Source organism: Vitis riparia, chromosome 13 (assembly GCF_004353265.1).
Source record: "Vitis riparia cultivar Riparia Gloire de Montpellier isolate 1030 chromosome 13, EGFV_Vit.rip_1.0, whole genome shotgun sequence".
NCBI classification, from domain to species: domain Eukaryota; kingdom Viridiplantae; phylum Streptophyta; class Magnoliopsida; order Vitales; family Vitaceae; genus Vitis; species Vitis riparia.
The window spans coordinates 8,785,909-8,805,468 of NC_048443.1; the positions used below are offsets into that span (position 1 = coordinate 8,785,909).

Genomic DNA, 19,560 nt, shown 5'->3' on the forward strand with positions numbered 1-19,560 from the left:
ATAAAATAACAATTATTTCATACTAAGATATAAATTTTTAGTATTCAAAAAACAAACATAACTCTATTAAAACATTAATAAAAAAAAAAATTGATCATAAAGACATTAAGTTGTATATCTGTTCTTATGTGTTGTTGAAAAAGTTAAGGAAAAATATAAGAAAAAGAAAATAAAAAATAGAAAAAAAACTAAAAACTAAAAAATAAACATATTAATCATTTTTCTATAATGCTTTAGTTTAATTTCACTTATTTTCACTTTTCATATAAAAATTAAATAAAAACATATAATTTTTTTATTTTTCTTTGTCAAATATGAGTAAATCATTCTCCTAGCATTTTTTTTTTTTTTTTTGACAACTAACATAATGTAAACGTAAAAGAAAAGAAAAGAAAAGAGGAAAGAAAAAGGGAAAATTATCCTTTAGGGTGGGCGGGGTAAAACAAAACAATGACCTAAAGGGTCAATAAATGTGATAAGTATTGTAAAGGTAGGCTGAAAATGCGATAATTTCTCTAAAGGCTTTTTTTTTAATGTCAAGATTACCCTTAATAAGTCAAAAGCAACCAAAAAAAAAAGTGTTCTTTAACCCCCGCTACAACTTGTTTATATTAAAAAAAAGAAAGGCAAAGAGGAAAAAATTTTAACACTTCAGATCATGAACTGAAACGGTCTCCACAAAGCTTCTTTTTTTTTTTTTGTGAATATAGCAAGAAATCCATTAAAGGTAAGAAAAAATAAAATTTTTTAAATGCCAAAAATACGAAAACACCTCATTTTATACCAAAAAAAATTAAATAAGTTAAAACTCGGATGAAGGAACGAAATGTTAATAATTTTAACAATGTAGATTTAAGATATTAGATATAAAAGATTGAAAGAGGTTTTGAGGAAAAAATGACATTTTTTTGTGTAGAATGTTATTAAAATTTATTTTATCTGATTTTTTATATATATTTTTTGTCATATTGAATATGTAGCTTTTTATTTTTTTTATTTATTTTATGGGATGTTTGATATGATTATTATTGATTTCCATTGAAAAGGTTTCCACTTTAGCTTTGTTGTCGGGACTAGTTTGACATGGCACAGGAAAAAAAATTTCTTAGTTGTTTCATACTTGTTTGGGACCACTTTGTTTGTGTAGTTATGAACATATTCAGATTTTCATTGAAAACTGAAATCACTTTGTCTTTTATTATGAATTTGTTAAAGAGTTAGGACCATTATATTTTTGTTATGAATTTGTTATCTTTTTGTACAAGTATTATACTGGTATGATGTGTTGAATGTTTAGTAGTTTGAAAGTTGTGTAAAAAACCATTACTTTAGTTATAAAGTACAAGCATGATACAAATGCAATATTCTTATAATATAAAAACATTAAAATTATGATACATTACAATATACCAAAATGACAAAATATTGAATTATTTTTTATCGAATTGGCATTTCTGGGCTATCATGTTTGTATTCCTATCATGTTCAATTTTTGAAGCAATCTTGCAAGTCAAAGGAAGTAGTAATATAAATTTACAATAATCTTAATTTTTGTTTAAAAAAAAATGAGTTAGTAATTTCAACACATGAAGTTGTTGATGATAATCCATTGATGTATAAAAAGACATTTATAAAATTAATTTTTTTATACAAAAAAATACAGAGGTACAATAAAAATACATTATAATTACAATACAAATACAATAACATTACGATACATACGATAAGGTAAAATTTTAAAATTTTAAAATTTCTTACGAAACTGGGCAATTGTGGTTTTTTGGCATATCCCTAACATGTCTAATATATAACAAATATTGTTCTTTATGATATAAAATATGCCTCAATTGATTACAATTTCCATTTGTTTGTTTTGTATTTGTTGTAAAATTTTCCTTAATTGTAATATTGTGAAATGGGTTGATTTTATAAAGTACAAGTACGATACAAATGCAATATAGTTACAATGTAAAGATGTTAATATTATGATACATTACAATATACCAAAATGACAAAATATTGAATTGTTTTTTACTGAACTAGCATTTTTGGGTTATCATGTTGTATTCTTATCATGCTCGATGTTTTGAAGCAACCTTGCAAGCCAAATGAAGTAGTAATGAATTCACAATAATTTTATTTTTTTAAAAAAATGAGTTAGTAATTACAATACATGAAGTTGTTGATAGTAATCCAATGATGTATAAAATATATCTATAAAATTAATTTTTTTATAAAAAAAAATACAAAGGTATAATAAAAATACACTACAATTACAATATAAATACATTAATATTACAATACATTATGATAAGGTAAAATTTTCAAAATTTCAAATTTCTCACGAAACTAGGCAGTTGTGGGTATCCTAATGGCTCTCATTCCTCTATTATAATCAAAACTTAAAATGATTACAAAATAGTTTCTTTTATTTGTATTACCAAATTTTCATCTAGAAACAATTTTCATAATATTAATTCATCTTTATTTAGTATTGTAAATCGAAGAACATAACACCACACCCTAGAAATTAAAATCACAATAAATAAGATTTCTTATATTTAAGTGAAAAAAATTCAAATATTTCACATACAATGAAAAAATATGTGGTTGAAGATGTCATCGAAGATACAATGTCAAAAATAGAGGCACACCAACAATGATGCAAAATGGAAGTCTTCAATGGAAACACCACTGGAATAAAGGAACTACAGACGAGTACACGAGATTGAGTATGTCGTCGATGATATAATATGATATCACCATGAAAACACCCCGACAATGTGAAAGGGAAGCCTTCATGGGTAGGACAAGCGATAGGTCTCTTCTTCTCTTTTTCAATTTTTATTTTCTTTAAAAATTGTAATTTTAAAATTTAATTATAGGGAAGTTGGTCTAATAAAAATATAGGGCCTTCAAAAGAATTATCACATTCACCTACCCTTCCGGGTCATTTTTTACCCCCATCTACCCTAAAGGGTAATTTTCCCAAAGAAAAAATTGCAACATCCATTGGTAGAGCCAAAACAAAGAAAAAGAAAAGGGGAAGAAAAAAATTGCAACATCAATTTGGCAAAGCCTCAAGTCAGTTTCGTGAAGCAAATATCTCAGGCAATGAGAGTCTGGAAAGGCGGAGCAATATTTAAGAGCTGCTTTCTGCCAAACCAATGAATTGAAATTGAAGTAACACGATGGGCGAAGCCACTTGTAATGTCACAGCTATTATCCTATATGTGTTTTTTTCTTTCTCTCTGGCCTCTGTAAATTTACCGTATGAGAAGTGCTATACATTTTTTTTTTTTTTCTTTTTCTTCTGCGAGTTCACCAACCTCCACTGCCACCACCAGACCATCCATTTCCACCACCAGAAAGGGTGGTATTACTTTTGCTAGAACCCCATCCAGTATTGGCAACCTCTGAAGCAGCATTCCCCTTCGAGCATGCCGCATCCCAGGCAACATCTCCGTCAGCATTGCTTTTATTCTCCCTACCACCACTTCCACTTACACTTCCAACCCAACCACCTTTACCTACTCCACCACCACCACCAGTCCCATCTCCACGGCTATTGCTGTTACTGTTGCTGACCCCTCCCCAATTAGCACCACCGTTGCCCCAAGTACAAGGACCACCACTCCCAGCCTCCCCGGAACCACTCCCATTGCCTCCACTAGCCTTGTCATTCCCCCAACCATCAGTGCTTCCTCCACCACCCTCATTATTGTCACTTGCTTTACTCCTACCCCAGCTGCCCCAACCACCAGACGAAGCTGCTCTACTGGGTGGGTTTTGGACCTTGAAACCTGGCAAGTTGCCCCATCCATCACTATCCCAACTTTTATCCTCAACATTCAGCACTGAACCCCGCTCTGAAGCTGCACCATACCCAAATTCTTTTTGGTCCTTGGCATTGTAAGAACCATGGCCACGGCCACAACCACGTCCAGGCCCATGACCATTGCTTCCACACCCTTGACTACCACTACCTCTCCCATTTCCCCTGGCACCACCCCAATTGCTACCCCTTGCAGTACCTCCCCTGCTGCTGCCACCCCAATGATGAGTACTCCTACCATGACCCCAATTTCCAACCCCAGAAGAGCCCCAACTTTTGGTCCTCCCACCACCACCCAAATTTTCAACCCCGGCTCTACCACTGCTGCTGCCCCACCCAGCAGGGGGAACTTCTCTGCCAGGTGAATTCAGGACTTCAGCACCAGGAAAACTGCTCCACCCATCACCACCGTCGCCACGACTTCTATTTTCATTTCCTCCTGTACAACCATAAAAGGCAGGGGAAAGTATAAGTTAATGCAAACAGCCCATGAAATGGAAGGAAATTTGATAATATTTAGTAGTGACTGTCTTAACTACAAAACCTTTCAACCTGCTTAAAGGCTCAAAATAGTACACACATTTCCAAGCATGTGACAGTTCATCCACACGTCTATAATATTAAAAATCTGTTTTATTTTCAAAATAAAGATAATAAAAGCCATCCATTTTTCACAAAGATACACTATGTTCAACACAAAAAAAATACCCCACAATAACTTGGCTGACAAAGCTTGCATTCCATCCTTTAGAACCTGAAAAACACTTCTGAATCTATAAAATATGAAATGCACCAAACTCATTAAAATTCCATTGCTAAACAACAGGTGGATCACAAACCTGTTTGGTGGTTTTATGAGATTGAATGGCTTAAGTTTCAAAAGGCTCCAAATGTTAGCCTCACAATATATGCACATCATCCATTTGGAGCTCAACTTAAAATTGAGACATAAGCTTCATGCATAAACCATGAAATGATTCATGTGACAACTAGAACCAAAAAACAAAAAACAAAATTTTAAAAATTTGTGCAAGTAAAAATGTTTCACTTAAATTTTAATTAAAAACGGTTTTCAAGTACATCAATGTGAAACTTTTTATTTATTTTAAATAAAAAATAAATATATCCAAACATGCACTTAATTAAATAAATTCATTATGGGGATTCTAGTTACAATAGTTTGTGCTTTCTTTTACAAAACAAATTTGACGGACTTCAAAAGATATCAACTGATTTTTAATTCATTAGTCTATCTAAATTCCACTCAGTTAATAATTTGAATAAGAGAAAATCCATGTGATTGATGTTAATAACCATTAACAACCTCATATGTATATAAATCAATGGATAGATATTTGCTTGCTCAAGTCTAAACTTATTTTTCTATATTATTTATATCTTCTTTTCCATATATAGCTATATTATAGTTCAATTATGGTATTCTTTACTTATGATGGATTAGTAAGTACCTTATCATTATATTATATTTGGACATCGATAAGGAAAAATACAATTGGCATCAATTTGAGAAAACAACAGAAGAATAGTAGAGAGCATGGTAATCTAAAATGATAGTTAGGAAGGTATTGATAGATAGTTTAAAGTCAAAATATTGTAGTTGACATAAAATATTGATGATGAAGAATGTATTGAAGTTTTCGAAACATAGTTTACCAATATAGCATCTGTATCAAATAGAGAGAACAAAACAAAAACAAGAGAGAGAGAAAGATATAGAACATGGAGATCTGCATGATACTTCCAAAAGTGGTAAAACTCACAAAAGCTAAAATACTGTAATTGAAACAAAATCGAATTAAAAAAAAAAATGTAGATGTATATAAGAAAAGCATATAATGTTTAGGACCTAGAAAGTGTGCACATTATACAGAATAACAATACCAATTTATTCAATGACATTCAGGCTCTAATCTAAAGATCCAGATTCTGCTTTTATCATTTTGGTGGTGATGAACCAATGTAAACCTCCAATTATAAATATGGTAACGTCAAAATGTAGTCAACAAATAAAACCACAAAATGCTTAGTATAACACCGATTAAAAATTTGCTTTTTCAATTAGAAAAAAAGCCTGTAATGTTCTATACTTTTTTTTATATAAATATAAAAAAAAAAACACACTCCATTATTTCACATTGTTTTATATGAAGTAAAGATGACATATATGAAGTCATCCACAATGACAATTGTACAAGTTCATAATGTTGTTTGACAATAACTTACATGAATCTACACTTTAAAATATTTTATTATGAGTTCATTAAAATGCATGTATTAAAAAGAGAAAAAAGCCAACAATGCATGGATTATTCATATCATTATTCAACAACAAAAAAAAAAACAATAATAATAAAGAAAAATCATGCCTTCTGATTATAGGTTCCTATAAAATCCCACTAGAACTTGGAATTACATTTTGGCATTTCATTAACATAGATGTTAATAATGTTTAGCATAGGACAACAAAATTTTTAGCCTGCCACACAAGACAATTTTTTTGAGTTTTTTGATATACTAACTGATTGTTTGGACACAACACAGATTCCTAGGAGATCAAGTTTTTAGTCTAGACCAAACACAATCTCTGAGTTTTAAGATGCTAATTGATTCTAAGGTATCTGCTGTAATAGTGAACTCCTTGAACTCTACAGGTTCTAGGTTTGTAAAATAACATCTCTTTCTGACAACCACAAATTTATAATGTGAGAATTTCAACTATCTCAAGACATTCTATATCTGAAAACCTATTCTCTTTTTTTTTATCTTACTTATAACAGCCTACAAAGAAATTCTAGCTGCAAAATTCAACAGAAAGATTCTAGAAAAATAAAATAAGGAATATTAGTCCGCTCATTTTCTTTTGAAATCTAAACAAAACAGCTATCTTTATGCAATTGTTTTTTAAATAAGAATTTATAACACTGCTTATTGATAATGTGGGTCCCTGGCATGATTAATTTACATAATTTTTAGGACATTTTTACTTCAAATATGAAATTGTCGGAATGAATGTGTGCACAGGTTCTAAACACACTCCAACACTGGTTATACACTCTAAACTATTGACTCCACAAGGAGAAGCAGTTCCCTTTTCCAGTCCTAAACCACATCCACTACCAATCCTGTCACTGTATCCACTTTAACAACTGTTTGCATTTTGTGCCACTAAGAATGAACTGTATATGGAAAGGCCATTACATCAATTTGTAGAAACCAATATGAAAGGATGCTCCTTGTGTTGCCTTTGGTTTTACCTTTTCAATTTAAATATTTATGCTAGACCAGAAAACAAACTTCCACGACTGAGTTTGGTGTATGATCAAGTCAGTCTAGTAACAATCATAACACCATTCTTCATGTCTTTCCATGATATGCAAATTTAGGAAATTGTAAAAGAATAAATAAATTAAATAAGAACTAATTAGTAGACTTGCCTCTAGAACTAGGTGTACAAGTTTTATCTCTGCTTGAGTTGAATTGGCCTCTCCAACCACCAGTGTTGCTTTCCCAACCACCGCCTGTAGGTGCCCCAACTGCAGGACTTCTCACTGGTACCATGGCAGCAACTGATTGAATTGATGGTGCTTTTTCTGGCCATGGATCATTAATGTGTTTCTGGAAATATGCCACAAGCCGGTCAATGTTATCAAAAGTATGCTTCCGAAACTTGAAGCCCTTGGGATATAAACCAATGTACTCATGGTGTGGATTTGTATTTCTAATATAACTCAAAATAAATGCACCAGGATGCTCATGACAAATGCCAAAACAGTAAACTATCCTCATTGGATAATCTGATTTCTCTGCTCTTAAGAGATCATCAACTTGTGCTTTTTTGCCCCTCCTGAACTTTCGGTAATGAAGCATAGCTTTCAGGTGAGTTACCAATGGGTCAACATATCGATCCATAACCTATTTTCAACACCAAAAGAAATCAATTAATGTACTTAGTGCTCCAAAGGCTAGAAAGCAAAATAGATGATTGCATACCCATCCACAATATGCATACAGGCTGTACACTAACCGATAAAATTAGAAACTCAAATGGGTTAACATACTTCAAATATATACTTCTTGAATTTCATGCATGACTTCAACACATTCATCTTTTGCTTCAAAATTCTAACTAATCTGATTTCCCTAAATAATTATCCAAGTTGCTGAGTTAAAAAATTTTAACTGTAGAATGCCTCTTTACTATCACCTTTAAGAAGGAAGCTCCAGGAAGTCAGGTCTAAGTACCACTTTGGGATCTAGATTCAAATTAATTACATTTTCACAGAATATTTTTCCTTTTTATAGATAGTTTTGTTATAGCAGTAACATGCGCGAAGCAAAAGGACAGTGCATGAAACAAGCAAATAAACCTTTCAAAATCCCTGTATAGAGCACCAACCTCATCTAAATCCTCAAAATTTTCATCCCCTATTTTTAACGTCTTTCCAAGATGAAGCAAACTCATGGCATCCTTCTGATCCTTCCCACCTTCAGTTATTTCTTTGTGAGCATAAACTCCATCATAGATCTTAATAGTTAAAGACAAATAAGATGAGCCTCTTGAACTTGGATGAAAAGTACTTTCACCCACAGCTTTATCTGATAGATACTGTGCAACAAAGTATAGATGAACACTATTTCAAATCAGTTAACTACTACAGTGAACTAATGAAGTTTAACAAACTGAGATAGTGCATCACAGATAACACACCTCCATTGCTTCTTCAAATGTAATATTTTGAAAACGCGGATGAACAATCATCCTCGGTTTGACATGCTTCTTTGCAAGCTCCTTCTGGGATTTCTCCTGCTCTTGTGATAAACTACTCTGATCTTCACAGTAGTAGGGGTCAATACTACAGGGATTTTGATCTTTGCTGCTCCTTGACTGAATTTCTTTGCAAGTTAGAACCACACGGTGTCTGTTCTTTTCAATCTGTTTAATCTTGCAGATGAGGATTTCACCAACTTGTAGCTTTGTTGGCAAGTCAATCTCATCCCTTTCATCTGAAAAACCATCCTTGAAAAGTATCCCATCTAATCCAGAGTCAAGCACACAGAACACTCGTTCAGATTGGATTGAGCGAACTGTTGCCTGAACAATCTTCCCTTCAGCAAGTGTATCACCATTTTCACCTGTTATCATAAGGAACTCCTCATCCTCGCTCGGTTCTTCATAAGGACTTCTCCAGTCTCGAAATCCATGAAGCAACTCCATTTTTATATCATAAAGTGTCTCTCTTTTATTTTTTCCATGTTTTATTTCATAATCTTTGGCATATTCAAAGATTTTAAGATCTTCTAGATATTTTGGATGGTTTCTAACATATCCTATTGCCATCTCTAGCACCACATCATCAATTTCATCATTTTCAAAACATTTATAAACATCCTTAGCCAAAATCTTTGCAAGATTATAAGACTCCGGGTGAATTCTTGTATCATCCAAAAGATCCATGTTGCTGCTAGCAGATGCCATCCCACAGCAACGTACACGCAAGAAACCAGCAGCACTTCTAAACACACTCATTGTTCCAAGCCCATGTTCAATCAGTTTCTTTCGACATGTAACTGCTCCAATTCTAATTAATGCCCTCTGTAAATGACCAGCCTTACTAGGTCCAAGCCCGGAAACAAATTGCAAAGGAGCAAAAAGCCAATCATGAGCAGCAGCCAAATTTATGTCAATACCCACCTGATTGGTGACATCCACCATCACTTGTTCAACCATCTCATACTTCTCATCAGGTGTAAGGAGGTAGTCCAGGGAGCCAAGCTTCCAAGATAATATCTCTTTCCCCGGCCCACACAGTGTAGCAATCATAGCCAGTGGATTTTGCAAAAAACGACCAAGAGCCACAGCTCGCTTGACAATGCCTACAAACATAAAACACAAAATGCAATGTTAATGATAACTATAAATCAAATTTACAATTGGATACATACAGTGCTGATAGAGACAGAAATATAAACAGTTAAAGACAGAGAAAAGGAGAGATGGAGAAATGAAGTTACCCAGTTGCCCAGGAAGCTGGTCTGAAGAAATCCATGAATGTTCATATATACGAGGCAGGGATTCATCCCCATAAACAATTCTGATCCCATCCATCTTTTGACTAACATCTCTAGGATTTTCCTCCATCATCTTAAATATAATCTGATTGGGAGAATAAAAATTACCATGATATCCATCACAAAATTTTCATGATGATCTTATAACATATTAATCCTTCCATTTGAATTAAAAATTTAAAATAAAAATAAATCTCAAAAACCTAAACTTAATTAAGATAATAAGAATGATTTTCAGGTTCGACTACACTAACAATAATCCAGTAAAATATTAAGATCTAGAACATAGTACTCGTGTAATAAATGGAAATCTATATTTGCACATTTATCTCCGGTGTTCAAATAAAACGCATGCTTGTCTTTTCACAACATTAGATGAGTAACTGAAGACCGTTGATCAACAAATTAAATGCACCCCAACTGAAGTAAACAAAAAACCAACCAGGTTACACGGTTATAAATTTTATACCTCATAGATCTCTTCCTTCAACTGCCGACAAGCCAAGTTCACAGCTCCAAGAACAACTACATGGGGTTGGTGTTCAGTCATGAACTCACGGACACGTTCCTGATCAATTTTCTTCTGCTTCTGTTGCTTCTGATTGTTCCGGGACCATATGATAAGGGAGCTGGCGTGCAATACATCCATCACTTCTCCCAATGAGTCCAACATCACAAAAGTGGTTGCTGGATTTCCAGGATCCCAACAACAAGCCATGACCCTTGGTGCAGTTTCTTCATCTAGTTCATCATCATTTTCTTTGTGCTGATATGGTGCCACTGAGGCCCTGTTCCACAACTGTTTCCCATATTCCTCAAGCAGCCAGGCTTTTGCTTTGGCAGTCAAGAAGACTCGAGCTTGTTTCTCCATGTAAGGAAGAAGAAAATTTGAAAATGCATCCTGCAAGATTAATTTGCGCTGTTCATTCCAGAGTCGAGCTGATATACTAACACCATCACTGAGATAACAATCATTAGATTCACTTGTCAGCTTGTTAAGGGTACTCTCTGGCAACTTTATAGTAACTTCAAGGAGTTTCTCTTCTTCAGCCCTCTGAATTAGAAGCCACTGAGCATCCTTGAATTGAGAAAGAGGCTTGCCATGTAGCCACTTAAACCCTGAAAATTCATGGGAAGGATCTATTACCATGTTTCCTTTGGGGGTGGGTCTTGTTGAGACTACAGCTTCCTCCATAAAAATACTTCGAACATGTTTCCTGAAACATGGTTCAGAACTGATCTCCACCGCAGCCTAAAGCAAGAATAGGATTATGAACAATGACAAACCAGACCAATAAGGATATTGTGATTAACTACAAACATCAAATCCACATACCATGTGCCTAGCACCTTTAAGCACAGCTTGTGGAGTTTCAAACACTGGACCTGTGAAAGTTGAAGCAATCTCCTCAGGAGATTCCTTTAAATCCTCCAAATCCTCCCTTCTCTATAGTAGCATAAAACTGAATTTATATGCCTTTGCTCAAAAACATAATGTAGATATATAAATAAAATGAGTTTAGACTAAAGATAACTTACCACATTAACCAGAGTAACTTGCAAACCAAATTGCTCAGAATTACACCCAAACTTGGCTGCAACTTCCCACAGGCCAGCGTTACTGCATACCTTGTAGTGTGACTTCCTCTTGGGCCTCTTAAACTGCCCTTGAGAAACATTTACTTCATCCAGGGGAAAGTGCAGATTAAACTTCAAGTTAACATCATCGACCTCTATTTCTGATTCAGCATTTTTGAGAGAGTTGGAAATTGATTTGAACAGCTCCTTATTCAAATTGAGTCTTGCTTCATCATGCATTTTCAACAATTCTTCTTCATAGCGCTTATTGTAGTACAACTGAAGAGCATTTTTCCTCTTACGAAGAAGCAACCATTTTCTATCCAAATCCTTGATGACCCAAAGTATCTGCACCACATGCAATTAATAATAGTAAGCCAGTCCAAGAATTTGTAGTTCCCATTTTCTACAACTTCATCCATTGTGCGAAATAAGCGAGAAGAAGTAAAAGAAAGAAAAATCACCACCTTGTTCCTCTTAAGCCTAGTCGTTCTCTTAGTCTCATCCTCATCTTCATTTTCTGCCACATCTTGCTCTGGATCTTTCAATAGACTGAGACAAAGCTCCTTCCGATACATTGCAATAAAAGGAATCTAGAAAGGATGATAAAAGTTCAGACAACAATGTACTGTTAAATTTAGAAGGTGAACTTTGGATCTGCAAATCCACGCAAACTCACATCATGCTTCTCCACATGATGCAACTTCAAGAATCTTTCAATGTCTTGCTCAACTTTTTTGAACAGATCAGGACCTTCATCATTTCCTTCAATAACCTTCATCTTGCAGAACCATGTTATTTTTGTGGTAAGTTGACTAAGTATCCAAGAAGTTTCCTCTTTTATACTCATGATATCTACTGGAGCAGGTCCAGTGCTTTCCTCAGATATCTATAAAGAATAATTGAAGGCATTTAATTCAATTATGAGACTTTGATGGCACAAACTTTACATCAATCAAGCCACAAAGGTGAAAAAAATTGACCTGTATCCTCTCAGGCATGTCAATATTTCTTATAAGATCATCCTTCTCGGTCAAATACTTCTCTGTGAGGATGAATGGCTCATATACATTTTTCAGACTCCCCTCCATTTGCCTACCAGAGTTATCAAATTGGTCAATCCTAGCTAGACTTTTCTTGCGACGATTAAGGTATTCATTAGGGTCACCAAATATGTCATGTGCTTCCTCTACTGTAGATGATGACACTCCATATTCTTGCCTTGACTTCCTTTTCAACTTCCTTGGTATTGAAAGGAAGAAAAAAAAAAGTCATGAAGGAACAAATCACCATAAAACATCCAAAAAAAAGATCAAAGATCAATTAATTAACAATCAATATACCTCACCGGACGACCATCTGTTTCTTCTGCATCTACAATAAAACCATCCATTTCATCGTCTCCAACAACATCCTCATCATCGTATTTTGATTTTGCCTCGTCATCATCAATGTCGTCAAGAAGTAATCCTATGAATATAGAATGTGCTTTACAATTGCATAATTTTATTTAGAACAATATGAGGTAATCCTATCATATTTCCTAGATTTCTCAAGTTTCAATTACAACAAAAATAATTAAAAGAAATGTTAACAACCAAAGAGATCATCACACCATGAAAATTTCGAACAACTATATAAAACTCAACTGTAATATTATTACCATCTTCGTCAAAAAAATCAGAGTGCACTCTCGGATCAGTATCTTTCCCAGCCTTCTTAAGCCGCTTAAATTTTTTGGTTCCCTAAAAACAGGAAAAATAAATTAATTAATAAATAAACCCACAATCAAGAACCCAATATACCGACAAAAAACACCTAATTAATGAAGGAGCAATAAAAACTCACAGCCTTTGGCCTAGGAATGCCCAAGACATTATTGTCTTCAAGTAATACATAATCATCTTCGTCGAGAACAAAATTCTTTTCCAAATCTCTAAAATGACAAACAAAAGAAGAAAGAAAGGCATACATTAAAAGGGGCAAGAATGCATACAAGGCAAACCACATTACAAGGTAGATAATAACTACATTTTCTTCTTTTTCTTCTTCTTTTGCCTTGGTTCATCTGGGCCGCCATCTTCCTGTTCATCCTCATTTACTATAAACCCATCATCCTCATACTCATCTTGACCTTCCTCTGCTCAATTCCAACAACTCATTTCAACAGCATTAATTGCAATCATTTATTGTCATTATTAAACCAGTAACAATCTTAATCACAATAATACAATGACATTTTGTGTAATTTTTTACAAAATTAAAAGCAATTTTTATGCGAGAATTTAGGAAAATAACTACCCTGCTCAATAGCACTTTGAGCAATACAGGCAAATATCCCTAACTTCAACAAAATTAAAGTATAATAAAGAAGAAATTTCACAAGCATCTTCGAAATAAATTATTTTCTTATTAATTTCCATTTTTGAAATAAATTATTTTCCTATTAATTTCCATGTAGTAAAGGTTAAGCAATAAAATCACAATCTCTCAATATTATCTTATGTCAATCGAAACAGAATGGAAGCTAAAATTGGAAACATTATCATCATCATCTCAATATCTAGCGATTATTTTCAAAATGCCACGAGATAGAACAGCATCCCAAAATATCGCTGTAACAAGCCATTTCTACAGAGCATGCTCTCTTTCTCTGTTCTGCGTGAAACCGACGGCCGTTTACACCGGAACTTCGAAACGTCAGGCGGAAACTCGCGGGGCGGTACGGACGAAAAAGCAAGGAGATGAACAATAAAGAATAGCGAAAACACAGCAGAGAAATGGAGATATTCACTGGTTGTGTACGGAGCAAGGGAAAAAAAAGGAAAAACCCTAACAAGGCCTTCCTGCTCACGTGTCCGTACGGAAAGCCAATTGCACTCTGTACAGGCTTGAACGCCAAAGAGAAAGAACTGCAAAAAGAAGGAAAAAAGACGCAAGAGGACCGAACCATAAACCCTAACCCGAAAGGCATTGCCCTAACCAATCACCTTCTTCATCGTCTTCTTCTTCGTTCACGTCGGAATCGGAATCGGCCACTTCCACTTCCATGCTCTCATCCTCATCCTCCATTCCACCGGCTACTGCAAATCAAAAGGGAAAAGTATCAAGGAGTCAAACCACAAACGAAGAAAAAAAGCCACACACAGAAGCAGAAAAAAACTAACGGCATTACCGCCTTTTCCTTCGTCGTCGTATAAAACTCTCCTGTTACGCATGCTCCCTCCACCGCCACAAAACCCAAAACCCAAAACCTAAAACCCAGACGGATTTCAGTATCTCTCTGTGTATACAACAGAGTACGGGATTATGGAAAGGAAGCTCAGAGGCTTGGCCGTTGGCGCCTCCGAAGATTCTCGAAGAGTGGAGAGTCCATGCCACGATAGTAACTTTAGTGTCTGCTTCGAACCTGAGGGTCTTTCGCAAGAAAGGGTATTATTGTCTTAAAAAATTGAGTAAGGCGACAGGCGAATGGAAGATTGACACGTAGCAACACGACCTTTGCAGTTCTTTAGCACGCTTATTTATATTATTTTAGAAAGGTAATAAAAATCTCGGTGTATACTTTAATTTTGTTTTGTTTTGGTACAACACATTCATTAATGGCAATTTCGTCCATTTTGGGGAGTTTATTGGTTATGTTTGATTGTCAAAAAATTTGAGGGAGTATGAAAAGATAAAATAAAAAAAATGAAAAATAGGTTTGAATTCAATAAATTATTTTTATACGGTTTTCTAAATTTATTTTACTTATTTTCTTTTATTATATAAAAATTAAATAATTTAAAAATATATAATTTTTTATAAATTTTAATTATATTTAATATTTTTTATATTTTTTTACGATGAAATCAAATATAAGAAAATTATATTTGATACTTTAGAACCTCTATTTTACTTGACCTTCTTTGACATAGTTAAAATTTATGAAAATAAATATATCATAATGATTTAAAATATATTTTAAATTAATTTTATTAAATAATTTTAATACTTAAAATAAGAATTAAATAATAAATTATAAATCAATGAATTAATTAAGTTATTAAATAATAAAAATTAAGTTTTACGGCTTTCGAATATTAAGAAGTCACCCATGTGCAAGGAATTGAGAAAGACCACATGGCCAGCCACCAAGGTTAGTTCACAAACCAATGGCAACATTGGAAGTTCTTCTAGTATATTGAGAGCCTCAGGCCCAATAATAATAACAAAGCTTTGGAGTACAAGAGTCCATTATTGTTCTGTGATTTATTTCCATGGCCAGCCAGTAAATACAATGATTCAGAAGCTGATGAAGTTCTTCTCCTTCAAGCTTTCCACAGTATCCTTTATGCTCACCTCCATAGGAGTGAAGTGAATGCCCAAACTTTTTGCCTTCTCCTGGGATACCCGGAAGGTTGGAACACAAGTCTGCCCATCTTTCCATCTGCCATGTATGAAACACAAGTGGATTCATCTCGGATCTCAATATGATGAGAAACCAGCAAATAATGTCAAAAGGAGTGAAGTAATATCATCCTAGAGATAACTAATAGAAACTTACTTTTCAGGTATGTGTATGGCAGGGTAGAGCTTGTGCAAGATATTCAGTGTCTCAGAACGGTGTGAGACAGTCCCTACTAAACAGTATCTTCCACTAGCTTCCGGAAGTTCAAATGCTTGAATATGTGCATTGGCAACATCTCTAGCATCCACCCATGTATATGAGGTGGTTTTGGGAAATGTTTGAACTCCTGCGACAAACATATTTCAAATGATTGCATCAAGAGAGTTGAAGTATTGGGATGAAGCAAGGTTCACACTCCTTTTTCTTAATTTAAACTTCTAGTCATTTGGAGGGCTGAGGAGTACTACCATTTAGAAGTTTCAGAATTTCCTCCACGCTTAGATTAAGAGTAGGCTGTAAGAGAGGACCCAGCACCCATCCTGGATGTATCATGACCATGTCAATCCCGTTCTCCTTTGAAAACTTCCAAGCAGCCTCCTCGGCTAAGGTCTTTGAAAGCTTGTACCATAGCTATCACAAAAATCACAAAGTTTGAATAACATTCGATTTCAGTATGCAAAGGAACCAGATCAGATGCATGCAATCAACCAAAGCAAAATCAATACAAAAACTTGCCCTTGGATTTGCCAACGCATGCAAAGGCTTATGCATACACAGCGCATGTTAGAATCAAGTTGATGATTTGATAGATACCCTCTCATATTTGTTGTACTTCCACTGAAGAACCAGTATAATTTTTCGTATTCCATGCAAAAGAGATAGTATGTGATAAGAAATAATGTCGTATGCAAACCTTTGATTCCTTGCACAAAACTGCATCTGAAAACCAGCTCTCATCAATTATCACCTCAGGAGTCAGAGGTTTTCCATTGTGTTCCACCGCAGACATAGACGATGTTACAACCACTCTTTTGACAGATGGAACTTTTGAGCAGGACCTTAGGACATTGATAGTCCCCTTCAATGCAGGGTCAATCAGTTCTGTCTGAACACAAAAAATAAAATAGAAATTAGCTCCATATAAGTGATCAAATAAAACAAGTGAAGCTGATACAAAGCTTGTAATACAGCCAACATGAAAATCACACAAATGAGAATACACAATGAACCATGCACCCATTCTTCTGCAATCAATGTTATATCTAGGTTGGTAATAAGATTCTTTATGACTCCTTTCATATATTAGCCCACTATAGCTCGCAAGGTGTTTGGCTTCCAATTGATATGGAGCTTGAACACAGGATATAAGAAGAGAGAAAGTCGACAAGCAGAATAAAACAAGGAAACCCAAGAATCCAACCTCTTGAATCTTGTAGTACACAGATAAAACCCCACAAATCCAATATTGTTATGTTCTCTCAGTCTCCTATTATGTTGGTTTAGTGTAACCAGCATTCACTGCCTCTGTATCAATGGGCCTTACTCACGTAAACAAAGAAGAATCATGGGAAGTAAAGTAAGGATCCATTCCTTCTAAGTGGCGAAAATTAATTTACAGTATAGGATGAACCTGGGGGTCAGTGACTTGCATGACAACAGGCGATGCTGTATGAAAAACGCCATCACATCCATCAACTACGGGATCAAAGGACCCTTCTTCCAATAAGTCTGCTTTGAATAAACGAAGCCTTTCCTTAGCTCCATCGAGTGAAAGCAAGTGTTCTGTCTTCTTTGGATCATCTACATCATACATATATGTAAGCACAACTGGTAAATTAAATGGAAGGATAAGTAGAAAAGGCGGTAAAAGGTTGAGATTGAGAACTGACTTGGGTCACGAACAGTTGCTCTAACAGTGTAACCACGTTGGAGCAGGAGCTTCACCAGCCATGAAGCTACAAACCCAGCAGCTCCAGTCACGCACACCACCTTTCCTTCTCCAGTACTCATCTCTCTTCAATGTCCCACTTTCACCTTCAAATCTATGTTATACACTTTTAACACTATGTGCTTGATATATATATAAGGGTTGAGAGTAACATGTATTAGAGTCCAAAACTGCGGACGTATGCAAATTCGTCAGCCTTTAGATCTTCTTGGTCACTTTCGGCTTCCGTGATCCCCTTGCTCTTTCCCTTCATTTTGATTCCACAAAGACACCCGTTTTCCTTTGATTTTGTGAGAGTCCTGGTTCTTCATTCCACGATACCATATATTAATGGGAGACGAACTCAGACGAGGATATTGGCAACGTACCAATGAAACTAAGAACACCGACGTATGAACCCAGAACACATGGCTTATTAATGTGTAAAGTTGGGTTGGTAATTTTGTTTCAAAGATTCCGGCTTGGAAACTACTTGTTGTGTTGACATCAATATTAAATAAAATTATTGAAAATTTAATTTATCATTTTAATTACATAAAAATATCTTATAAATAAATATGTTATAATTTTTTTATTATATAATATAACATACAAGTCATTTTGAAAAAAATATTCAGAAAATAATAAATAAAATCTTTATAATTCTCTAATTAATAATAATTTTTATATCCTATATTATATAATTTCATTCATCTTTTCATCATTTTTTTAATAGAATTGAATAAAAAAATTATTAGTTGACATCAATAATAAAATAAAAAAATTTTAAAAATTAAAACTAAAGTACTTAAAAATTAAATACAATTAAAACAAAAAAACTTAAAGTTTAAATAATAAAATATTAACTCTTATTGTATTTTCAATTCTTTCTCAAATAGAGATGACAACGGAACGGGTTTAAAACTGGTTGTCTCCATCTCAAGCTCACCATGTTTATTTAAAATAATTATCATCTCTGTCCCATTAAAAAAAAATTAAACTAGACCAGTAGTGTATGAGAAATTCTCATACTCGTCTCGCTAGGCCCTTTTTAATTTTTTAATTACATTACAATAAATAAATATATTTTATAAATAGTTAAAATATTATAATTTTTATAACTTATTTATTATTATTATTATTATTACCTATATATTAAAAAAGAAAATAAAATTCAAATTAAATTAATTTTATATATAATCAAAATTGGACGGGACGGGACGGGACAAGGCAATACCCGAACATGCCCCGAACTCATATTGGGTTTTTAGAAAAATTTCAAATTCATCCTAAACCCGTTTATTTAAATTTCAAACATCATCCCGTTAGGAGTGAGGTTGGATAGGTATCCGAAAAAACCTACCCCATTGCTATCTCTATTCTTGAATCTATGTTTTCTATTAGTGTGATTTAACAAGGTAAAAGTTAATATTTTATTTTTATACTTTTAGCTTTAAAGTTTTTTTTAGTTTTAATTATATTTTAAAATTTTAAAATTTCTTATTTTATTGATCTCAAATCAATTTTATCTAACTTGTAAAAAAAAGGCATGTATTTTTAAATAGATGATGATAAAAATGATTTATAAAAATTAAAATTCATTATTTTATATATATTTTTTAAATTAGTGAGTGAAATTATTTTTCCCAAAAAGAAAATTGAATTTTTTATTTTTTATTTTTTATTTAAATGTTTACAAAACTAGGATGAGAATTAAACAAATTCTTTTAAAGTATTTAC

General features: G+C 33.7%; 2 protein-coding genes across 3 annotated transcripts; both read right to left on the reverse strand.

The window, feature by feature from the left end:
* Positions 1 to 3,045: 3,045 nt before the first annotated feature.
* LOC117927881 (transcription elongation factor SPT6 homolog) lies at positions 3,046 to 15,059 on the reverse strand. Of its 2 annotated transcripts, XM_034847603.1 has the most exons (17): positions 14,679 to 15,059; positions 14,494 to 14,586; positions 13,535 to 13,643; positions 13,352 to 13,439; positions 13,167 to 13,248; positions 12,847 to 12,973; positions 12,487 to 12,745; positions 12,183 to 12,392; positions 11,971 to 12,096; positions 11,465 to 11,851; positions 11,262 to 11,372; positions 10,395 to 11,177; positions 9,869 to 10,010; positions 8,565 to 9,730; positions 8,253 to 8,462; positions 7,291 to 7,768; positions 3,046 to 4,274 (listed from the first exon to the last, which is right to left on the reverse strand). In XM_034847603.1, exons 1-17 carry the CDS (start codon positions 14,719 to 14,721, stop codon positions 3,322 to 3,324), a joined length of 5,367 nt encoding a protein of 1,788 aa, XP_034703494.1. In that variant the 5' UTR covers positions 14,722 to 15,059; the 3' UTR covers positions 3,046 to 3,321. The 2 variants fall into 2 exon arrangements, with proteins under 2 accessions (XP_034703494.1, XP_034703495.1); XM_034847604.1 differs by lacking the exon at positions 8,253 to 8,462.
* Positions 15,060 to 15,602: 543 nt separating this feature from the next.
* On the reverse strand, positions 15,603 to 17,903 carry LOC117927577 (cinnamoyl-CoA reductase 1-like). Its single transcript, XM_034847171.1, has 6 exons — positions 17,783 to 17,903; positions 17,524 to 17,693; positions 16,807 to 16,998; positions 16,361 to 16,523; positions 16,050 to 16,239; positions 15,603 to 15,932 (listed from the first exon to the last, which is right to left on the reverse strand). Exons 1-6 carry the CDS (start codon positions 17,901 to 17,903, stop codon positions 15,788 to 15,790), a joined length of 981 nt encoding a protein of 326 aa, XP_034703062.1. The 3' UTR covers positions 15,603 to 15,787.
* Positions 17,904 to 19,560: the final 1,657 nt, after the last annotated feature.

Bases quoted from the DNA above. Each gene is read 5' to 3' on its own strand.
- LOC117927577 (XM_034847171.1), bottom strand. From the start codon at position 17,903: ATGAGTACTGGAGAAGGAAAGGTGGTGTGCGTGACTGGAGCTGCTGGG. The intron at 16,999-17,523 runs GTTCATCCTATA...TTTTGTGTTCAG, and splicing joins TGCAAGTCACTGACCCCCAG to ACAGAACTGATTGACCCTGC. The intron at 16,524-16,806 runs GTTTGCATACGA...TTTTTGTGATAG, and splicing joins TTTTGTGCAAGGAATCAAAG to CTATGGTACAAGCTTTCAAA.
- LOC117927881 (XM_034847603.1), bottom strand. From the start codon at position 14,721: ATGCGTAACAGGAGAGTTTTATACGACGACGAAGGAAAAGGCG. The intron at 11,373-11,464 runs GTAAGTTATCTT...ATGCTACTATAG, and splicing joins AAGTTACTCTGGTTAATGTG to AGAAGGGAGGATTTGGAGGA. The intron at 7,769-8,252 runs GTTGGTGCTCTA...TGTTGAAAATAG, and splicing joins ATTTTGAGGATTTAGATGAG to GTTATGGATCGATATGTTGA.